Raw genomic sequence first — 19,385 nt, 5'->3', positions numbered from 1 at the left:
CATGATGAATACGTTAGGATTCTAAGACGAAACGAAAAAGTACAAAAGCCACGTACACCTGATAAATAAACTAAATAAATAGATAGACATTAGACAAAATAAACCAGTCTACAAATCATTAAATACATAATATAAGATATTTGTGTTTTATTTATTTATTTTTATTTTGACGACGGGCGCAGTGGTCGCTGGGTGATGACGTCGTCAAACCCAGTCTTTCACTTCAGAGGGAACAACATGGCGGCGGCTGGCGGCGTTTTGACAACAACAAACAGAGAACACGTTTGAATTTAAACAACTAAATTACAACCACCAAAACTAAACAAATATCTACATAAATAGCCAAACAAGGTGAACAACAGCGGTCATGTCGGCCACGGCGGTGCGAGGCGTGCTGACCCACAGGGACGGCGTGACGCAGCAGAGTTTCAGCGTGGCCGTGGCGGCCACCACGGAGGGGCGGCAGAGTCTGACGGCGGTGATGGGGGCCGTCAGACAGCTGAGTGCAGAGGTCTCATCTGCACTCACTGGCCTCATGGAGGCTGAGAAACACACACACCATCATGATGATGATGATGATGAGGAGGAGGATGGTGAGACTGACACCACGCTGACATTTTGATTGATTGATTGAAACATGTTTTAACAGTTTGCAGAATGGGTACAGACAGTTGATTGATTTTCAGATTTTCAGATTTTAAGGAAGTATCTAGACAGGTAGCCTACATGGGTATCTTGGTGGAGTATCGAATCTTGTGGACCAGACCCATTGCAAGATGCTGTACTCTGTCGACGACCCTAAAAGCCATGCCAGTCTGTCAAAGTGGGCAGGGGTGAGGTGGGTTCGGGGGGTGAAGCCAATTAGGAGCCTGACCAGTTTGTTTTGGGAGGTCTGGAGCCTAGTTTTAAGGGCCTTTGAGGTGCTGTAGTACAACATCTGGTACTATGCGAGGATATCACCAGGAAAAGCAAGACACTTGTTTACACCAGGGTCCTCCATTTTCAGATTAAGAACATATAAAAGACATACAAGTACACTTCTATGAAAAACACTAAGTCATCAAATTGATTGATTGATTGAAATTTGCATTCAGTTTGCAGACTGGGTATAGTTCAAGGAAAGTACAGGTCAATAGAAAATCTGCTAAGAGATTCAAACCAGAAAAAGCACTGAGACTTGTTTACAATTGATTGGTTGTATACTGTATTAGACAGAATGTTCCGATGAATTGAATACACAGGAAACAAGCCATAGGTTTTCTTGGGTAACTGGTCCCTTTCAGCATCCTTTAGTATGAATCTCTACTAGTACCAAACTGTTAATAAAGTACTCAATCAATCAAAACAAAGACATGTAACACCACTAAGGTACAGTTAGACATGTTGGCTATAAGGACGACACAAACACAGTCCTGGGGACGTGTTGTTTCCATTGTGGTCATGTATTCAAGTTAGTAAAAAAAAAAGAAGGGAACATCTCCTTTCTATGGGAAAAGTGAGTTTATCACCTCCCCATGTGTGGTTTCCTGAAAGATGGATTTTCTTGCCTGTTTTGAAGGAACATTTTATACGGGATGGTGTCAGAGTAGTAGAAAGAGATGTCACTTGTAGCTGGGTTTTTGAACTGTCCACAGCCCACCAATGAAGACACAGAGTGAGTAGACACAAATTGTACCATCATATAATGAGCATTAGTGAGGAGCATTAGTATTAATAACATAGTACGGTTGGAAATGGGTGGTCCTTTAAAGTTTAAGCAATGTTTTTTGTAATTTGGGTCAATAAAAACGCAATAATTTGCGTTTTTCTGTAGGTCTAAAGGTTTGGGGAGCCCCCTGAACTATGGGGCGGCTGGAAGGTTCCCAGTTCGAACCCGGGCTCCCCCAGAGTTAGTGTCGAAGTGTGCTTGACTCCTTGAGCAAGACTCTGAACTGAACCCCTAATTGCTCCCGATGTGCAGGTTGGTGCCATCGGTGTGTGAATGTCTGTGTGAATGGGCACACTCTATCAGATATTAAAATAGGGTGCATTTTGCATCCCAAAACGCAGTTTATAGTTAACTCTTTGAGAGTTTCATGGATTTCTATATAGTTTTTAGACTTCTCTATGGCAGAATGGCGTTTTCACAATGTTTAGTTGTGGTGTTGGAAGCCATTTAAAAGAGCCTGCATTTACACTGGGTAGTGTTTCTAGGACAACAAAAAAAGTTATGACCGGTTGAAGTTTTATTTTCTAAATAACTTTTTTTCTGCTGGGCGTACATAGCCATGCAATATCTCATTTTAAAGGGTGAGTTGTCTAGTTCAATTAAAATAAAATAAAAAGTTTCTCACATGTACCACTGTAGATATTTTGCCATCTATAAATAGCATGGTCAGTCATGATCAATCTGACCTATCCAGCTAAAAGTCCCCCTAGCTCTGAAATGGAACATCATATAAACTCAATTCTTTTTTGGGGTAAAATTAGACATTCTAACGCACATTTTGATATATACCATGTTTACATAGTCTTACCAGTACCGTGTCTATTCATGCATGTATCTCAAAAACCTGTTGTGAAGAAACAGTTTTGATAAAAAACTCATCCAAGGACATTGTTTTGATATGACTTTGTGCCCATGATATGTATCAAAATATAGACTTGAATGTATACTGTATTATAACAAAAAAATTGGGTTCTTACCATCTACCGTTACAGAGTAAATCACAGTTGAAACTCGCTTAGTCAAACCATAAACCTCAGACTAGTGAACAAAATAGCCATGACAGGTCTAACTCATTGTAAAAGCTTGTCTTTTATTTTTTATGACTACTAACATAATACAATTATAATAAATATTACAGAAAATAAATAGGCCTACATACAAAACAGTTGTCCCCAAAATCCCCAGTGTCCCCAAACCACTGCATTCCAGTTGTTCTTGACGGTGTGTGTGTGTGTAGGCTAAATTTAAAAAAAAACAACAACTGAAATGAATGAATGCATCCGGTTCAGTGTCGGAGAACTCCATCGCAGTCTTGACTCTTCGTCTTCATCATCATCATCATCATCATCATCCTCCTCCTCCGATGCCAGTTCTAAATATATAAAAATAAACATTTAGCTGTAGTCAGCCCGGCCAATAGCCAGTTGGGGGGGGGGGACGTAGGCTATCTGACATCATCGTCATCATCATCATCACACGGAGACACACTAAACAATGTACAATCATGATTGTATACAATATACAATGAATGCAATTATCATGCAAGCTCAGACGTCAATGAAACGTCATACAGATCTTATATAATACGCTACTGTTAGCTTCACTCCCCGTCCCCCCTCCGATCCTTGTAGCAACGTCATCATAACCACGCGTTGCTTCAGTAAACGATGCATGTTTGTTCTCCGTCTTTGTAGACAGTAAATAAAAGGAGCGAACATTACTCTAAAGATCAGATCGCCTATAAGGCACGCTACAATATAAAATACTTGTACTGCCATGCGTGCATGCCTGCTACGATACATTTGTACTGCACCAACCAACCGATCGACACCAACCCCCCCCCTCCAGCCCTTAGCCAGCACCAATGCACCGACCAACACCATTAGCCAGCACCTTCGGTGCTGGCTAATGGCTGGGGGCCATCGTGGTGAGTCATTCTGGCGTCATGATCTGACTAGTAGTAGTAATTATCCAAGCATCTATTTGTAGCGATCATCTTATGATTTCTGATCACTATAGAAGGGCATTTTCTACAATAAGATTACCTCAAAACATTCCGGGTTGATCGTCTTCTTCAATGGTTTCCCGGTATAGCTCATCGGACGACGATGGGGAGACAATGAAAAAAGGAGGGAGGGAGCAGCGAGTCTCGCTGTAAGCACTGGACCAGGGCTACTCCGCCTGGAGAAGGCGACTGGGACGCGTATGGATCAATACTACTACCACAAAACTCGCTCAAATAAATAGTACTGCTTTCAACTTTTTCTGCTAGAAAATCGCTCGGGCGAGACGGCAAACAGGCAAAACAATGAAAACTATGAAGACTCCCTCTGCCCCCACTGTTTACAGGGGGTGGGACCAGCTTCCAATGGCAACACGTACACGTGTGTCACGTGACACGGGTTTTCTGGGTAATGTAGTTGGAATATAAGCTCAGGAATTTAAACAGCGCTTCGGAGCATATTAATATGTTTAGATTCATCAAAAACTGTGAAGACGCCAATTGGCGTCATTGATCATTTACGGAATTCTGATGAAGACGCCAATTGGCGTCTTTCATCTTCTAAGGGTTAAGGGACACAATAAAACAACGACCTCTGCGTCCACGGGATGCACTACTGTACTGTTTTTTTATTCTGGTTTATTTTGCTAACTTTAGTTAAAAATAAAATGGGAGTTAAATGCTGTAAAAATGGCAAAGTATGACTCCTAATGTCGTTGAAGTGGGACTCATCAAATGTCCCTGGGACTCATCTAAATTCTAAAAGACCATCCCTGCATCCCGGGACTCATTACATTGAAAACCTATTTACATCACATTCTATGTAAAGCGCTTTGGATAAAAGCGCTATATAAATTTACCATTTATGGGATGGAATAAATAACGCGGGTAACCGTTTGTGTTCCAGATGAGGAGGACAGTGATGAAGATGAAGCCACAGCGCCCCCTCCAGAACCTCCACCTAAAAGGTCCAAAACCAGCGGCTGCAACTGACACTCTTCCGCTGTATATCTCCTATCAGACGGGCTCACACTGGATGGATAGCAGCGCAGGCCGGCTTCAAAGGAACCCCGACCGCTCATAAAAGGCAATGGAAAAGTGGCCTTCCTCCTCCCAGTGCGGAGGAGGAAGGCGGTTTAGGATGTCAAATGTGCTCTCTCCTTGAAATCCATCTCCGAGAATGGCAGAGAATACCGTAAGCAGACCTACAAGCTCATACATAACGGGTCACTTAAAAGGTATATTCAGTATATCACTTTTTCCCCATTTTTGGGGATAATCCTCCTTACTATAGAGTGTGCTGACCATAAGGACTTCCTCCCTGTCCCCAGTGAGCCCCTGGGGTAACCCCCCCCCCCCCCTAGTTTTGGTTTTGGTGGCGGGTGAGAAAGTCTTCATCCAATCAGGATGAGAGGGGCCTTCCTCCAATCATGATCAAGTGGGGGCGGGCCTTGGTGCACGTGCTGTTGGCCTGTTGCACTTCCCCCCCACTGTAAGAAATCACCCAAATCACTGACTGCTCCTTTAAGTTACAAGGCGCGATATGAGCTTGTAGGTCTGCTTATTCTCAGCGTGACACCATCACTCGGAAGTATGAATCAGACTTCACTTCACCTCGGGAGTTCCTCACCAGCCTACTACACACAGGATGTGTGAACGCACCTCAAAACATCAGGTTCGGGAATCCATCCTTAAAGCACAAAAAAAAGAATGATACTAATCTCACAACATTTTTGTTCCGTCGTCCCAATCTGTGATTTGTGAAACAAAAAGTGTGGAGGGCCCTGGGGTCTAGTCTATTTGGGTTTAGTGGAAGATGATTATGAACATAAAGAAGTGACTGAAATCATGTGTGACGACTGAGGAGGACTTTTAATCCGTGAGGATTCCGTTGGGATTTGATTACATGCAACTGGCACCTGCGCGTGCAGTCGCAATTGTACAAACTTACACATTGTTCAATCTCTGTGTACTTAACGTTTTTTATTAAAGTGGTTACTTTTCATATCCGTCAGTCCTTTTACTTTTATAAATCAACACACACCTAACTAACCAGCATCCATTCGTCTGGGGGAACATCCTCCTATATTAAAATTCCAGGGGCCACAGTCAGGCACAATGTTACTCCAATCCTCACCAAACTTGGCACAAACACTGTTCAGGGTCAGGCTACAGCAGTGCCTTAACAATTAAAATGGCCACAAATCTGATCAGCGCAATATAGGATTGGATCTAGTTAGCCAAAAAGCTTGTAGATGGGCTAAGAAATATGTTGTGTGTAGCACAAAATGTTCGTCGACTACCTTTTTTCACTGACGAAAACTAAATGAAAACTAAGCTATGATGAATAAAACTAAGACTAAATATACTGACATTTTCCTCAACAAATAAAAAAGTAGACTAAAATGTTAGGAAAGGACCCAGTAGAGAAGAGATCCAGTATCAGTTATTTTACACTTGGTTGCATGCTGAAAATAGCCAATCTACAAGCTCACTAGTACGCATTGCAGCCCGACACGTTTTTTTTTCAGTCATTACGACGGCATCAAGGCCCTCCAAAATGCATTTTAGTCTAGATTTAGTCGACTACATTTTATGATATTTAGTCGACTGAAACTAGACTAACTAAAACATTCCAGGTGACTAAAATGTGACAAACTAAATGCAAACTATTCAACTAAAATCTGCCAAAAACCACTAGTGTGTAGACTGTAGGGAGCAAATAAAATGCTACAACTGACACTTTAAATTCATATCTACAGTATATGTACAAGTTTGATTAAAGTGTATTACTTTTCATATCTGACAGTCCCTTGCTTAAGGCCTATTCATAGTCATAGGATTTTCGGTGGTGAGGTGACCACCGCTCCAGTGGTGAGCTGACCACCGGAGCTGAAATAACGTTGAGCGGTGGCGAGTAAAAACAGAGAGACGGGCTGGAGCGGTGGCGGTGGTTTGCTCTTCACCGCGGCTTGTGACGTCATGTTGTAGTTCGGTGGTCACCTAACCACCGTAAATCTAGACTATGTATGAGCCTTTACACACTTCCATATTTATTTGACCAGCGTCCCGCAGGTCTCTATAACTCCCCCTCTTTTCTTCGCTGTACACTAAATATCTTAGTCGAAAATAGCCGATCTACAAGCTCGCATGGATTGGCCATTTTCTCTCTTTTAAAATAAATAAGCAAATTTCCAATAATACATGGCCAGTGTTTTGAAAAGTATTAACAAGAGCTTGTGACTAGTTATATCCATTGGAAAGATGTGTCCATTTCTTTAAAAGTAATGATTCTAGACATTCGGCGGTTACACAACCGCCAAGCAACGCTTACTGTAGGTTTTATTCAAAATAATGGCTAGTGTAGATTTCTTGATATATATATATATATATATATATAGCTATAGCAGATCTACAAGCTCAATGAGTTGCAGTAGATCTGCCATTTGTTGTGAGCTTGTAGATCTGCTCTAAATGAAAACTAAGCTATGATGAATAAAACTAAGACTAAATATACTGACATTTTCCTCAACAAATAAAAAAAGTAGACTAAAATGTTAGGAAAGGACCCAGTAGAGAAGAGATCCAGTATCAGTTATTTTACACTTGGTTGCATGCTGAAAATAGCCGATCTACAAGCTCACTACGCATTGCAGCCTGACACGTCATTACGACGGCATCAAGGCCCTCCAAAATGCATTTTAGTCGACTAAATCAACTAGATTTAATGGCTAGTGGCTAGTGTAGATTTCTTGATATATATATATATATATATATATATATATATAGCTATAGTAGATCTACAAGCTCAATGTGTTGCAGTAGAGCTGCCATTTGTTGTGAGCTTGTAGATCTGCTCTATTCACTCCTTTTGCGCAACTTAATGTGTCTTTTCCAAACCGTTCAATAAAGGAAGTAGAAGACAGGAATGCATTATAGTCTTCAAAATCACAGTGTATTCAGATATAGAAAGGCAAGGAAATCACAAGCACCAACATAAATAAACACCCATTCTGTAGAAAAGTTCAAATAAGGACAAGCCCTTTTTTTTTTTACACACAATCAATCACAATGATAATAATTCATCCGATGTGAAGAAACATACATCACACGTAGTTCAATTTTCAGTTCATTTTCCCCCAAAACAGAAAAGTCAATACTTTCAGTAAAGAGCTGGTTGATCTAGAAAAGTTGTTCTCAAACTTAAGTACCCAGAATTATGCATTTGGCCGCAGACCCTCATCTGAAAATATGTTGTGCCAGGGACCCCCACCTCCATACAAGATTTGTCTCGTTTCCAAAATTCCAAAAAGTTCAATAGCTCATGAGACACAAAGCCGCTGAAGCGCGCTGTGAGCCTGTAGATCGGCTATTTTCGAATAGCCGATGTATATAGGGTTACAGCTATATTAACCACATTAGCTGGAGACCCCCTGGCACCTCCTCATGGACCTACGGAGGTCCCTGGACCCCACCTTGAGAACCACTGGTCTAGAGAAAAGAAACACAAGCAGTTTGACCCTGGATTAAATTTCCAAATTCAGGAACTACAGAAATAGTCCAAGGTGCTGCATCTTTTTGCTTTTGTTTTGTTAAAATAGTTCTATACTCGCATGGTAATCATTGCTATAGTGTGTGTTGTTCAGTAACAGGGGTCTCCCCGTTTCTCCGGCTCTTTAGTAACCACTAAATAACGTTCATCTAATCAGGAGAGATAACCTATGTAGGATAAACAAGTCAAATTGGAAGTGATTAACCCATTTAGGCCCGACGTCGAAATACAAAAAACGTTCTGAAAGAATATATATTCAAAGATTTGTGCCGCATTTTTACGATTTTTCTAAAATAGCAGATCTACAAGCTCGTAGCGCGCCACTCGGTGGCGCGCTATGAGCTTGTAGATCTGCTATTTTTCAATAGCTAAAGTATAACATAATGCTTAGTTAAAACACCAAAAGGGGTTCCCTAAACGAGCAGACAAAAGTGGAACTGGAACACAGGCGTATTACATTAGCTTTCTATCCTGATCGGGTGAAATTTGTTACTGAACAAACACTATATAGCAAGGGTTACTGTCACAATATAGAGCTTTAACATTTTTAACAATAAACTTTAGTTTTAACCCAAACAAAAAATATATATCACTTACACTACCTTTAATGGGAAACCAAGCTCAGATAAATCCATGTAAACAAAAACATCAGGTCTAAGATGATCAAATTAAGATGAACCTAACCTAGTTTTATTTCTATATCTCTTGTCAGTTACAAAGTTGTAATGCGAATCTTCCATTATAGATAACAATGACCATTGAGGTTCTCAAACCGGGGTCCAGGGGGACCCCCAGGGCTCCTGGAGGGGGTTTCTATGGACCTAAAAATAAATGTACCTAAAAATAAAAGAAATACAATGTTTTCATTGTTTTGAGAACCACTCAGGTGATTCTTGATTAACAAATCAGAAAACCCAGAACGGGTCAAACTGGAGTGATGTAGCAATGGCTTAAAAAGAAAAAAAAAACATTTAAATCCATATTCTTTCATTTGTCACCTTTAGACACTTTTCTTTTCTTTCTTTTTACTTGAAGGTAAAATGGCAGGTCGTATTTATGACTAATCAGGAATGTCCTAGAAAGTAATGACAGTCTCTGTCTGTATTAGTTAACATTTGTCAGTATAAAAATAAAAGAAAGGGCAAAATAAGACATTTTGGGATGTAGGGTTAAGCATTGCCATTCCACATAAACTCATAACTTCAATCTTTAAGTTTAACAGTTCACCCAAAAAATTACTTATTTTCTATCAATCACACACCCCATGAAGCTTTGAATTCACAATGATCATCTTGGTTTTTTCTTTTAGATATTAATCATTGCTATAGTGTTTGTTCAATAACAGGGGTTCTCCAGCTAACCCATTTTGGGCGGGAACCCCTTTTGGTGTTTTAAACATTGTTATAATGTAGCTATTAGCAGATCTACAAGCTCATAGCTACGAGCTTGTAGGTCTGCTATTTTTTTAAATTTTGAGGTCAGGCCTAAATGGGTTAATAAACAGAAAATACATTTGAGGTGACAAAACTTCAGCCGATCAGGAGAGAGTAGCCATTTATCAGCTTCATTTTTATAGTGTTCCAGTTCCAATTTGTCTGCTCATTTCTTTGTGTCGTCATTTGCAATTCCACTCGTTTAATCTGTGTCCTGACTGAGTTCTCTATCCTGATTGGATAAAATTGGTATCCTGACCTGAAAATGCATTTTCTGTTTAATAAAAGGCTGGAGACGGGGAGATTCCTGTTACTGAACAAACACGCTCTAGCAATATATATACAATAGAGCTTTTTAACACTTATTTTAACAAAAGAAAATCACTTTTCGATTCATACTCCTATTTTACCGCTGTTTCGGCGCTGTAGTGCCGAAATGATTTCGGCTCGTCGGAAATTTTCAGTAGCACCGAAGAGCCGACTTAAGGACGGTACCCGCCCCCCCGAACCTCAAATGACGTCACATTGTAGGCTCTACAGCACCGAAGCGACTTTCATTCGGCTCTAAAATAGGAGTATGAATCGGCCCTTACTCTACCCTTAACATACAATATCGTCACTGTCGGTCAGAAACCTTGTATACTGCATCTTTATTTTCGTCGTACAACAGCGTATCGCAAAAGTAGCGACGCGCCGTGAGCTCGTAGGTAGAAGCTTTCCAGCTGACAGACAGTGACGATATACGTTACCGTAATGTGAAAACGTGTCTTCCTATATATGGTTCAAAAGGCACCAGCTGTTGGTTTAGTTTTCATTCCTTAACAAAAAGCAACACATAATTCATTGTACCAGTAGTTAATTAAATACTGAAACACAGGTAAAGGATCCAAACATTTGCAGTACTGTTGTCAGCTTCAGTTTCATGAATACATTCACACCCCTTAAAAAGAAAAACACAAAATATGTCCCATGATTTTATAAACATCCTTGAATCAGATTTTGCCGGCATATGTAGTGACTTTGGAAGGTCTTCAAACCTTCCAAACGGTCCACACCGTTATTAAAGCTGATCTTTAGGACTTAAGGACACACTTTTATATTAACTCAGATCTTTAGGACTGACTATAACACCATAATTCGCAAGTCATGAAATCAGATTTGTTAAATCAGAAATGGCCAACAATAGCAGCTCTACCATCTCACAAAGCTTGTAGATCAGCTATTTTTGGCAAGCAACACGACTAAATCCAGCCTCAGTGTCCGAGTGTGTCCGACTGAGACAATGTTGAGGAATCAGATTTGGATCTCATTTCAAACCACAAAGGGATCCCAAAAAATCCCCAAAACAGCTTCCTTTTAGCTGTTCAGACAGACAGTCAGTGACTCTTCACTATGGGGGCTGGAGAATAGCACAATGATCCGAGTGTCATAATTAAAGACTATATTATTCATTATGCAAATGAGGCATTTTGTATTGTAATTCCACCTACCTTTAGCAAAATAATTTTACAAAACAATGTTTAAAAATGTATTCCGACTTTGTCTTCACGTGACACTGTAGATAGGAATCGAAGGGTCCTCTGAACTATTCTCTGTCCTGTGTGACATGTGTATCTTCAGTGCAGTCTCGCGAGCCAGACCGTTGCCTTCCACAATGTTCAAGTGCTTCCGTCGTACAATCCCGAGCAACAACGGAAGTTCTGGAAATAATCCGGGCAGATGTGACGCCTCCTCCCCCGCTTCCGTTTCATCTTTACAGTCGCACAGATTTGTCCTATTAATCGAAATTAATCAAAGCTTGCTGCTTATGAGAAATAGAAATTCCCAAATAAAATCTACAAATATTTTAATATTTTTTCGTTGACAGATGACAGCTTCCTTTCTAGGTGTAGTTCCAGACACTATATATAGCATTTGGATATTGTGGAATAGTTTATCTTGCTACGCGAGACCAACTTCAGTGTAAACCTCAATACATTCAACCGCAACACAGTCTAGTGTAGTGTCTAGGATAGGATACATGTCTAGGATACAAGAGCAAGCGCTCCTGTCCTCTACTAAATCAAAAGATTATTATTTTAGGAAGATATGCCATCCTGTGCTTTGCCACTAGGTGTGAAAATGGTACACATAATGGTCTCCTAATTTGGCACCGTATAACAGCAGATGTCCCCACGATTACTGGCGCTAGGATCTTGCGCGAGTGTGTTGCTGGGAGAGAGGAAGGTCCATAACAAAGTCGATTTTTCTCCCGATTTGTCTCTCTGGAAAAACGTCAGAATGTTCGGAAGATGATGCGGCTTCTGAAGAACGAGTCCAATATTGTAGTTTAGTGAAAGAATGGGTCAGAAAGCTGCGTTCACTCTAGTCTGCTGAAGAGGCGGCCACCGACATCACACATACGGGAGGGAAACCGGAGATGACCGGTCTTGCTTTCCTATTTACTGTCTTGGGCCTAGTCTGCTGTGTGAACTCCTGCCTTGGACAAGAGGATACAAAGACCAAGTGCTCCTGCCCTCAACCAAAAGGTGTCAATCAAGTGCAGTCGGCTGATCTGATTGGGGGCCGCAGCGAAGGAGGTGTGTTTTTTTTTACTGAGGACAGCCAGATGGGTTTGAGTCGGCTGCTGATTCCGGAGAGTCCTTGATCATGGAATACAGAGTTGTTGTTGTTGTTGTTTTTTTTACAGATATCTTGTCAAAAATTGCTAAATTTGGAAAAGATCGTTTTTCAAAATGAGAAAACTAAAAAATGGCCGATCTAAAGTCGCAATGTGCTTTTAGATCGCCGATTTTTTTTGAAGTTGATGAAAACGTTTGAAAATTGTCACCTATGCCCAAAATAGTGACGGCAGGTTGAAAGATGTTAAAAATCGGGACACATCCGCTGAATAATTGCCGATATCAACGTAGTCAGAAAAGTCAAAATAAGGCCTTGTCTCTGGGGTGAACTCCTCCCGCCTGGGACACGAGCATGCAAAGTACCAACCGCTCCCATTCCTTAACTCAATTCAGGTGTCAATCAACTGGAGTCGGCTGATCTGATTGGATGCCTTGGTGAAGGAGGTGTGTCTGTTGCAGAGGACCGCCAGACAGACAGGCAGGATGCAGTAACCCAGGGTCTTTGGGTCGGCCCGCGTGCACGAGTACAGGAAGAGAAACACCTGCCAAAACGAAATCCATAATGGGTCAAATTATCAGTTTAAACGTTAAACGTGCATACTGTAAGCGGTGCAACTACACTTTTATTGTCATAGTTGTGTGTGTGTGTGTGTGTGTGTGTGTGGCAGTGGTCAATGGGTGTGTGTGAGAGAAACAGCAGAGTCAATAGGTCATAGTCTAAACAGCAGGGGTGAATGGGTCATGCTCATACATACATACATACATACATACATACATACATACATACATACATACATACATACATACATACATACAGAACTACACACTGGCTCACTTACCGTCAATGTGTGGTGCTCATACATAGACATACACACTCATACATAGACATACACACAAAGTCACCTAATGGAGGCGGTTGGCACCGCTCAAGAACAATAGTAGATCTACAAGCTCGCAACGCGCCTTGAGCTGGTGCATCAGCTTGATTGCTTTAATGTATGTTTTGTAATAGCAATCAATCAAATCTACAAAGTCGAGTTTACAAATCATTGCAGTGAAGAACCACGGAGCCAAGAAGATGCAGCAGGTATACCTGGAGGTATGGCACCAGGAAGATGGCCGCCCAGGCCCACGCGGGCAGCAGCATCAGGCGGCTCTTCACACTCTGACCCCACGAGAGAGAGGAGGAGGGTGGAGGAGGTGGAACAGGAGGAGAGGCTGCTGCAGCGCCCCCCAGTGGAGGTAGAGGAGGCTGCTCCACCACGCTCTCTACGACATGCTCCAGGCTGAAGCGCTGGATCTCAAAGACGTAGTAGACGGCCGCTATGCTGCACAGCAGGTACATGCACACCCCCATCCACCCCATCCTCTGGCGGAAGTTCATCATTCTCCATTCTTAACACCTGCAGCAGGGGAGGAGGAGCAAATAATAATAATATGTCAGCGATTCCCGAGGCGTCATTAACATGATGACAAAACAAAATAATGGGGTGGGGGGAAAAAAGTGACAACTTTAAAGCCTGATTTTTTTCAAAATAGCAGATTCACAAGCTCATAACGCATCATAACGCATGTCCCCCCTGCCCCGCGCTCAGGTGGCGCAGTGGCAAAGTGCCTGCTCACCACCACGGAGGATGTGGGTTCGAATCCACCGTGGTGCAACCGGCTTTGTCAAGCGTTATACCAGGGCTGGGCAACTGGCGGCCCGGGGGCCACATGCGGCCCCACCTTTACTTAATGCGGCCCTCAGGTTAATGTCAGAATACTGATATAATATTGGTTTCAGCTGTTTACAATTCCACAACATGCAAAACATGACCCGCTTTAATTACTTCAGTCTAAATTAGTAGCTCATTGCTCAACACAAGTATAATTAAAAGGCATTTGAAATTACATAAAAATGTTAATTTTCAGGATTCCAATTCAAAAATAGTAAAAAATAATTCAACATTTCAATTCGAATATAGCAAAAAATAGCCGATCTACAAGCTCAAAACGCGTCGCAGCGCGACGCGTTTTGAGCTTGTAGATCGGCTATTTTTGCGACGACAGTAATATATGGCCCTAGGGAGTGAGTGTGGAAATATAGTGGCCCTCTCCATCGTCAAAGTTGCCCACCCCTGCGTTATACTATACTATACTATACTATACTATACTATACTGGTCACTGCACGTACTCCTACGGGCGGGGGGGGGGGGGGGGGACTTGTCAGCGGGGAGGCCAGTTTTCAGAGTCCATCCATACATCCATCTTCAACCCAACCGCTTATCCGTAGTCGGACAGCTCCACCAGAGAGCTCCAGACATCCCTCTCCAGAGCAACATTAGTAACTTCCTCCTGGGGGATGCCGAGGCGTTCCAAGGCCAGTGAGTCGATGTAATCCCTCCATATGCGCCTTGGTCTGCCCCGGGGTCTCCTCCTAGTGGGAAGTGCATCGAGGACCTCCCTACTAGGAGACGCTCGAGAACAGTGACGACGACTACGTGGGGGCTGCGGGGCTCGAGCCCCCTTGATGATTTTAGGGGATTTTTTCAGATGGCGTGCCCCCACGGCGATTATAAGAACATTTCGTCCCTGCTCGAGAGGCATCCTAACCAGATGCCCGAACCACCTAAGCTGGCTCCTTTCCAGGCGAAGCAGCAGCAACTCTATTCCGAGTCTCTCTCGTGTGACTGAACTTCTCACCCTCATCTCTAAGGGAGATGCCAGCCACCCGTTGGAGAAAACACATTTCGTCTGCTTGTATTCGCGACTTTATTCTTGTAGTCATGACCCACACTTCATGACCATAGGTGAGAGTTAGCCGCAATTTGCAACTCTAGATTTTTTTATAATGGGATGAATCTAGAGTTGCAATACCCTCCATTGACTCCCCACTCATCATTTTGCGTTTGCGATCTGCTTGTCTTAAACGACGTTAAACTCACCAACATTGCAGCTGTAGTCCAAGCTTGAATTATTCTCTTTCAATCTGCAAAGCTTGTTTTTCATAAAAATCCCCCGTAGACATGTTATGAGCTACTTTCTGTCAAGAAGAAGAAATGGAGTTTGGAAGCGCTCGTTTGTATTAAGGGGTCGCGCTGCTGCCTCCTGCATTATGTGCAAATGCGAAACAGATGCATGCAGGGCCGTTCAGTGACTTACGACGAACGCTTCCGAACTCCAGCACTTAGAAAAAGAATCACTTGCACAGAATTTCTTGACAGAAAGTAGCTCATAACATGTCTACGGGGGATTTTTATGAAAAACAAGCTTTGCAGATTGAAAGAGAATAATTCAAGCTTGGACTACAGCTGCAATGTTGGTGAGTTTAACGTCGTTTAAGACAAGCAGATCGCAAACGCAAAATGATGAGTGGGGAGTCAATGGAGGGTATTGCAACTCTAGATTCATCCCATTATAAAAAAATCTAGAGTTGCAAATTGCGGCTAGGTGAGAGTAGGAACGAAGATTTCTCGGTAGAGAGCTTTTTAGAGTGATTGCAGAAAGAAAATGTAAACACTAATATTTTATTGGCAATATAAGAATAATGTTATAGTATAAGTGGAAAAATGCATTGTGAGACAGGCACATATAGGGGCACATGTAAAAGTCTGGAATTAAAAATGTACTTAGTAATTGGCATAACAATGTAGTAGTATAAATTACTACTATTATAACTAAGTTTTCAAATGTATTTAAAAATCCTTTGAAAATAGCAGATCTACAAAGTAACTAAAGTTTTAAATTAATAATTGCATCGCCTCTGATCTGATGCATAGTGGAGTAAAAGTAGGCAGTATAAAGTCAAATATATCTCAAAACTGTACTTTAAGTACAGTAGTTGAGTTAAAGTACTTAATTAATCACTTTATAGATTAGTATTTAACGCTTATATGTTCATAGTTATATTATTAACTATTAACAACGACTCCGAGTCTATTTATTCAGTTCAGTTGTATGTATTTCCAGCTGTTTTGGACAACAAAGTGCATATATACAATTGCATGAATGCAGATTGGAAGCAAAGTCCAAGGCACACCTTGATGTCAAGAAAGTCTTCGAGTTTAATTTATTAGTTCTTATGTAAACAATGCGTGGCCTACATTTGTCTTCATACGATGCTAACATTCTTTAGCAGACTAGCAGCTATCATGAACCTCTCTAGGTAAACGTTGTGTTAAATGACATGCATTTATTTTATGACATAAACAAAGTCTATATGATCTGACCTTCCTTCAGGTGTTGAGCTTTTTCTCTTCATTTCATTAAACAGTCGTTTTGTCACCAGATGAAAAACAACAACACAAAACACAACACACACGTCTGGAATACTTCCTGTTTTGTCATGTGACGTGTTGTTGAACGTCACCCCACGTTCCTACATAATGCTATGTAACGCTGGTACCACCTAGTGACCAAAGGGGGAACTACACCAGTACAGCCTCCTCAGACCCGCTTTCAACTCAATGCAAAATACCTTGTGCAAACAGAGAGAGAGATAGGGAGAGAGAGAGAGAGTGAGTGAGTGAGTGAGTGAGAGAGAGAGAGAGAGAGGGCGGCTGTGGCTCAGGAGGTAGAGCAGGTCGTCCAATGATCCATGGGTCGGCGGTTCGAATCCCGGCTCCTCCTGTCTACATGTCGAAGTGTTCTTGGGCAAGACACTGAACCCCAAATTGCTCCCGATGTGCTGGTTGGTACCTTGCATGGCTTCCGCTGCAATCGGTGTATGAATGTATGGGTGAATGTAATGCACAATCTATGTAAGCTATATAAATGCACCATTTACCATTTATTTACCAGAGAGAGTGAGTGAGTGTGTACTGTCACTGTATGTACAGTTATTAGAAGGATAAACCCCTTGAGATGCATCACTTTCGAGGGGGTCCTTCTTAGCACAAATTACCATTGAAGGCAACAACAAAATACAATCAAGACAAGACAAGATAAGAGTCCTACAGTACAGTACAGACATGCACAAATTGAAGCAGTTACATGCAACAATAGAGGGTATGCGCAATCGCATGCATAAAGTGAATGGCAAATCGAGTGGCAAAGTGAGTTAACGTCGTTTCATGCAATCACATTGGACCTTTCTGTTTGGATGTTCCCACATAACTTCCTGGTTTGATGGCGATGTCACGCGCATACCCTCTATATGCTCAGGCATAATATCAACATGCATCTCAGAACCCCCCACCCCTCTAAATGGCAAGCACCCCATACCCCCTTATTATATTACATTATATATTATTAAAATGTTCCCTATTGGATGAGATTCTGAAAAAGCGAATGATTTGTGATTTGATAATTCCTGCAAAAGTGTGCTTTGGGTGGTAACTATATGTGTTTATGAAGCAGTGCGTATACATGTGTGTCTGTGTCCTTAAAATATGTTTTTGTAAGCAGTCGTTTTTTGTGTATGATCTATTGCAAATTTGCAATACATTGCAGGTTGTAGTGGGCACTTTGCCAAGGCCTCTCTCTCCCAGTCTCACTCATATAGATATTTGCATAAGCAGGACCCCCCCCCAGTCACTATTTTCTGGAGCCGTCGCTGGTGTGTGGTCTGAATGCTGGTGCCCAAAAGTTTGGTATCACCATGTTCTTGACCCGCACCCTTGATGTTCTGTGTTTGTTTTATTGTGAAATGGTTGGCTGAGATTGGTTGGCCGATTGTCCGATTACTGTTAAGCAGTTTGACTTGATGTGACTATAGGCCTACTGGTGGCAGCTTTTTGTAACAGCCACTTGTGATATTGGTTAGATTAGAGTAGCTAGATTATATTAGATTTCAATTGCCATTTTTATTTTATTTTAGGTAAATTGGTGTTTACTTAAAGTTAGGTTAAGAGTATTTTTGATTGTTTTCTGTGTAGGTTTAAGTTTACTTTAATGTTATGTCTTGAACAATCTCCATTTATACATTTTATTTTAGGTTTGAAACCCGTTAAATTACCATCGTAGTACTTCATGGTTGTCTAAACTCTAAAGAGTACTGCAGGCATTTATTTGTAATTGCATGTGAACTCTGGACCTTATCAAAGGCAGCATGAAACAACAATTCACATGTGGCTCAAGAGGTAGAGCAGGTCGTCCAATGATCCATGGGTCGGCGGTTCGAATCCCGGCTCCTCCTGTCTACATGTCGAAGTGTCCTTGGGCAAGACACTGAACCCCAAATTGCTCCCGATGTGCTGGTTGGTACCTTGCATGGCTTCCACCGCAATCGGTGTGTGAATGGGTGAATGTAATGCACAATCTATGTGAAGCGCCTTGGATAAAGGCGCTATATAAATGCACCATAAATGCACCATAATGTTGCAATCCTGTATTCACCTTTAAGGATTCTAACACATACAGACAATACACAGAGAGTACAAAACATAATGTATTTGGCCACAGACCCCCATCTGAACACATTTTGTGCCAGGGACCCCATACAAGATTTGTGTTGTTAAAATGTTTCATGATGAAGTGTTTAGATGTCGATGCTACAATGTTTTGCTGGGGACCTCCTGGACCTGGACGACTGCTTTTAAGGACAGTTTGGTTATGGTTATCATCAGCATCATTCAGATAGTGTGGTCAGCTTTCATCTAGACAGTAAATCCAATCAGGCTTCTATTGTCGACACTGCAGATATAGACCATTCTGGGCGGGAACCCCTTATGTTGTTTTAAGCATTATGTTATACTTTAACTAATGAAAGATAGCAGCTCTACAAGCTTGTAGATCTTCTATTTTTGAAAAATCGTGAAAATGTGGCGCAAATCTTTGCTTCTGGGGGGGGTGGGGGTCCCTGGAACAACATATTTTCAGATGGGGGGCGGCGGCCAATTACATTTTGGGGGTCCTTGACATGAAAATGTTTGAGAACGACATAGGAACGAAACATAGGTTTTTCAGAAAACTGTCCGAATTTAGAAGACATTTGTAGAATCGTCCTCGGGTCTAAATGGGTTAAGGACAGTGTAGTGTCAGCTTTCATCTAGACAGTAAATCCAATCAGGCTTCTATTGTCGACACTGCAGGTGCATGTCTGGCCTGGCTTCTGCTTTGAACACTGTGCCTCATTATCAACACTGC

At 41.7% G+C, this 19,385-nt stretch overlaps 2 protein-coding genes across 3 annotated transcripts; one reads left to right on the top strand and one right to left on the bottom strand.

The window, feature by feature from the left end:
• The first annotated feature begins 203 nt into the window (after positions 1-203).
• LOC306940953 (uncharacterized protein) lies at positions 204-5,715 on the top strand. 2 transcript variants are annotated; one of them, XR_013792086.1, is made up of 3 exons: positions 204-593; positions 4,618-4,948; positions 5,247-5,715. XR_013792086.1 is itself a non-coding variant. In XM_079526236.1 (2 exons), exons 1-2 carry the CDS (start codon positions 368-370, stop codon positions 4,701-4,703), a joined length of 312 nt encoding a protein of 103 aa, XP_079382362.1. In that variant the 5' UTR covers positions 204-367; the 3' UTR covers positions 4,704-5,715. The 2 variants fall into 2 exon arrangements, 1 of the variants encoding a protein (XP_079382362.1); XM_079526236.1 differs by having other exon boundaries at positions 4,618-5,715.
• Positions 5,716-7,643: 1,928 nt separating this feature from the next.
• On the bottom strand, positions 7,644-16,652 carry tmem251 (transmembrane protein 251). The gene is made up of 4 exons (XM_079526845.1): positions 16,529-16,652; positions 13,410-13,719; positions 8,643-12,858; positions 7,644-8,571 (listed from the first exon to the last, which is right to left on the bottom strand). Exons 2-3 carry the CDS (start codon positions 13,701-13,703, stop codon positions 12,706-12,708), a joined length of 447 nt encoding a protein of 148 aa, XP_079382971.1. The 5' UTR covers positions 13,704-13,719; positions 16,529-16,652; the 3' UTR covers positions 7,644-8,571; positions 8,643-12,705.
• Between the last annotated feature and the right edge of the window lie 2,733 nt (positions 16,653-19,385).

The sequence above is a fragment of the Electrona antarctica genome (assembly GCF_951216825.1).
Source record: "Electrona antarctica genome assembly, chromosome: 17".
Lineage (NCBI taxonomy): Eukaryota > Metazoa > Chordata > Actinopteri > Myctophiformes > Myctophidae > Electrona > Electrona antarctica.
This window is presented reverse-complemented; position numbering and strand designations above follow the sequence as displayed.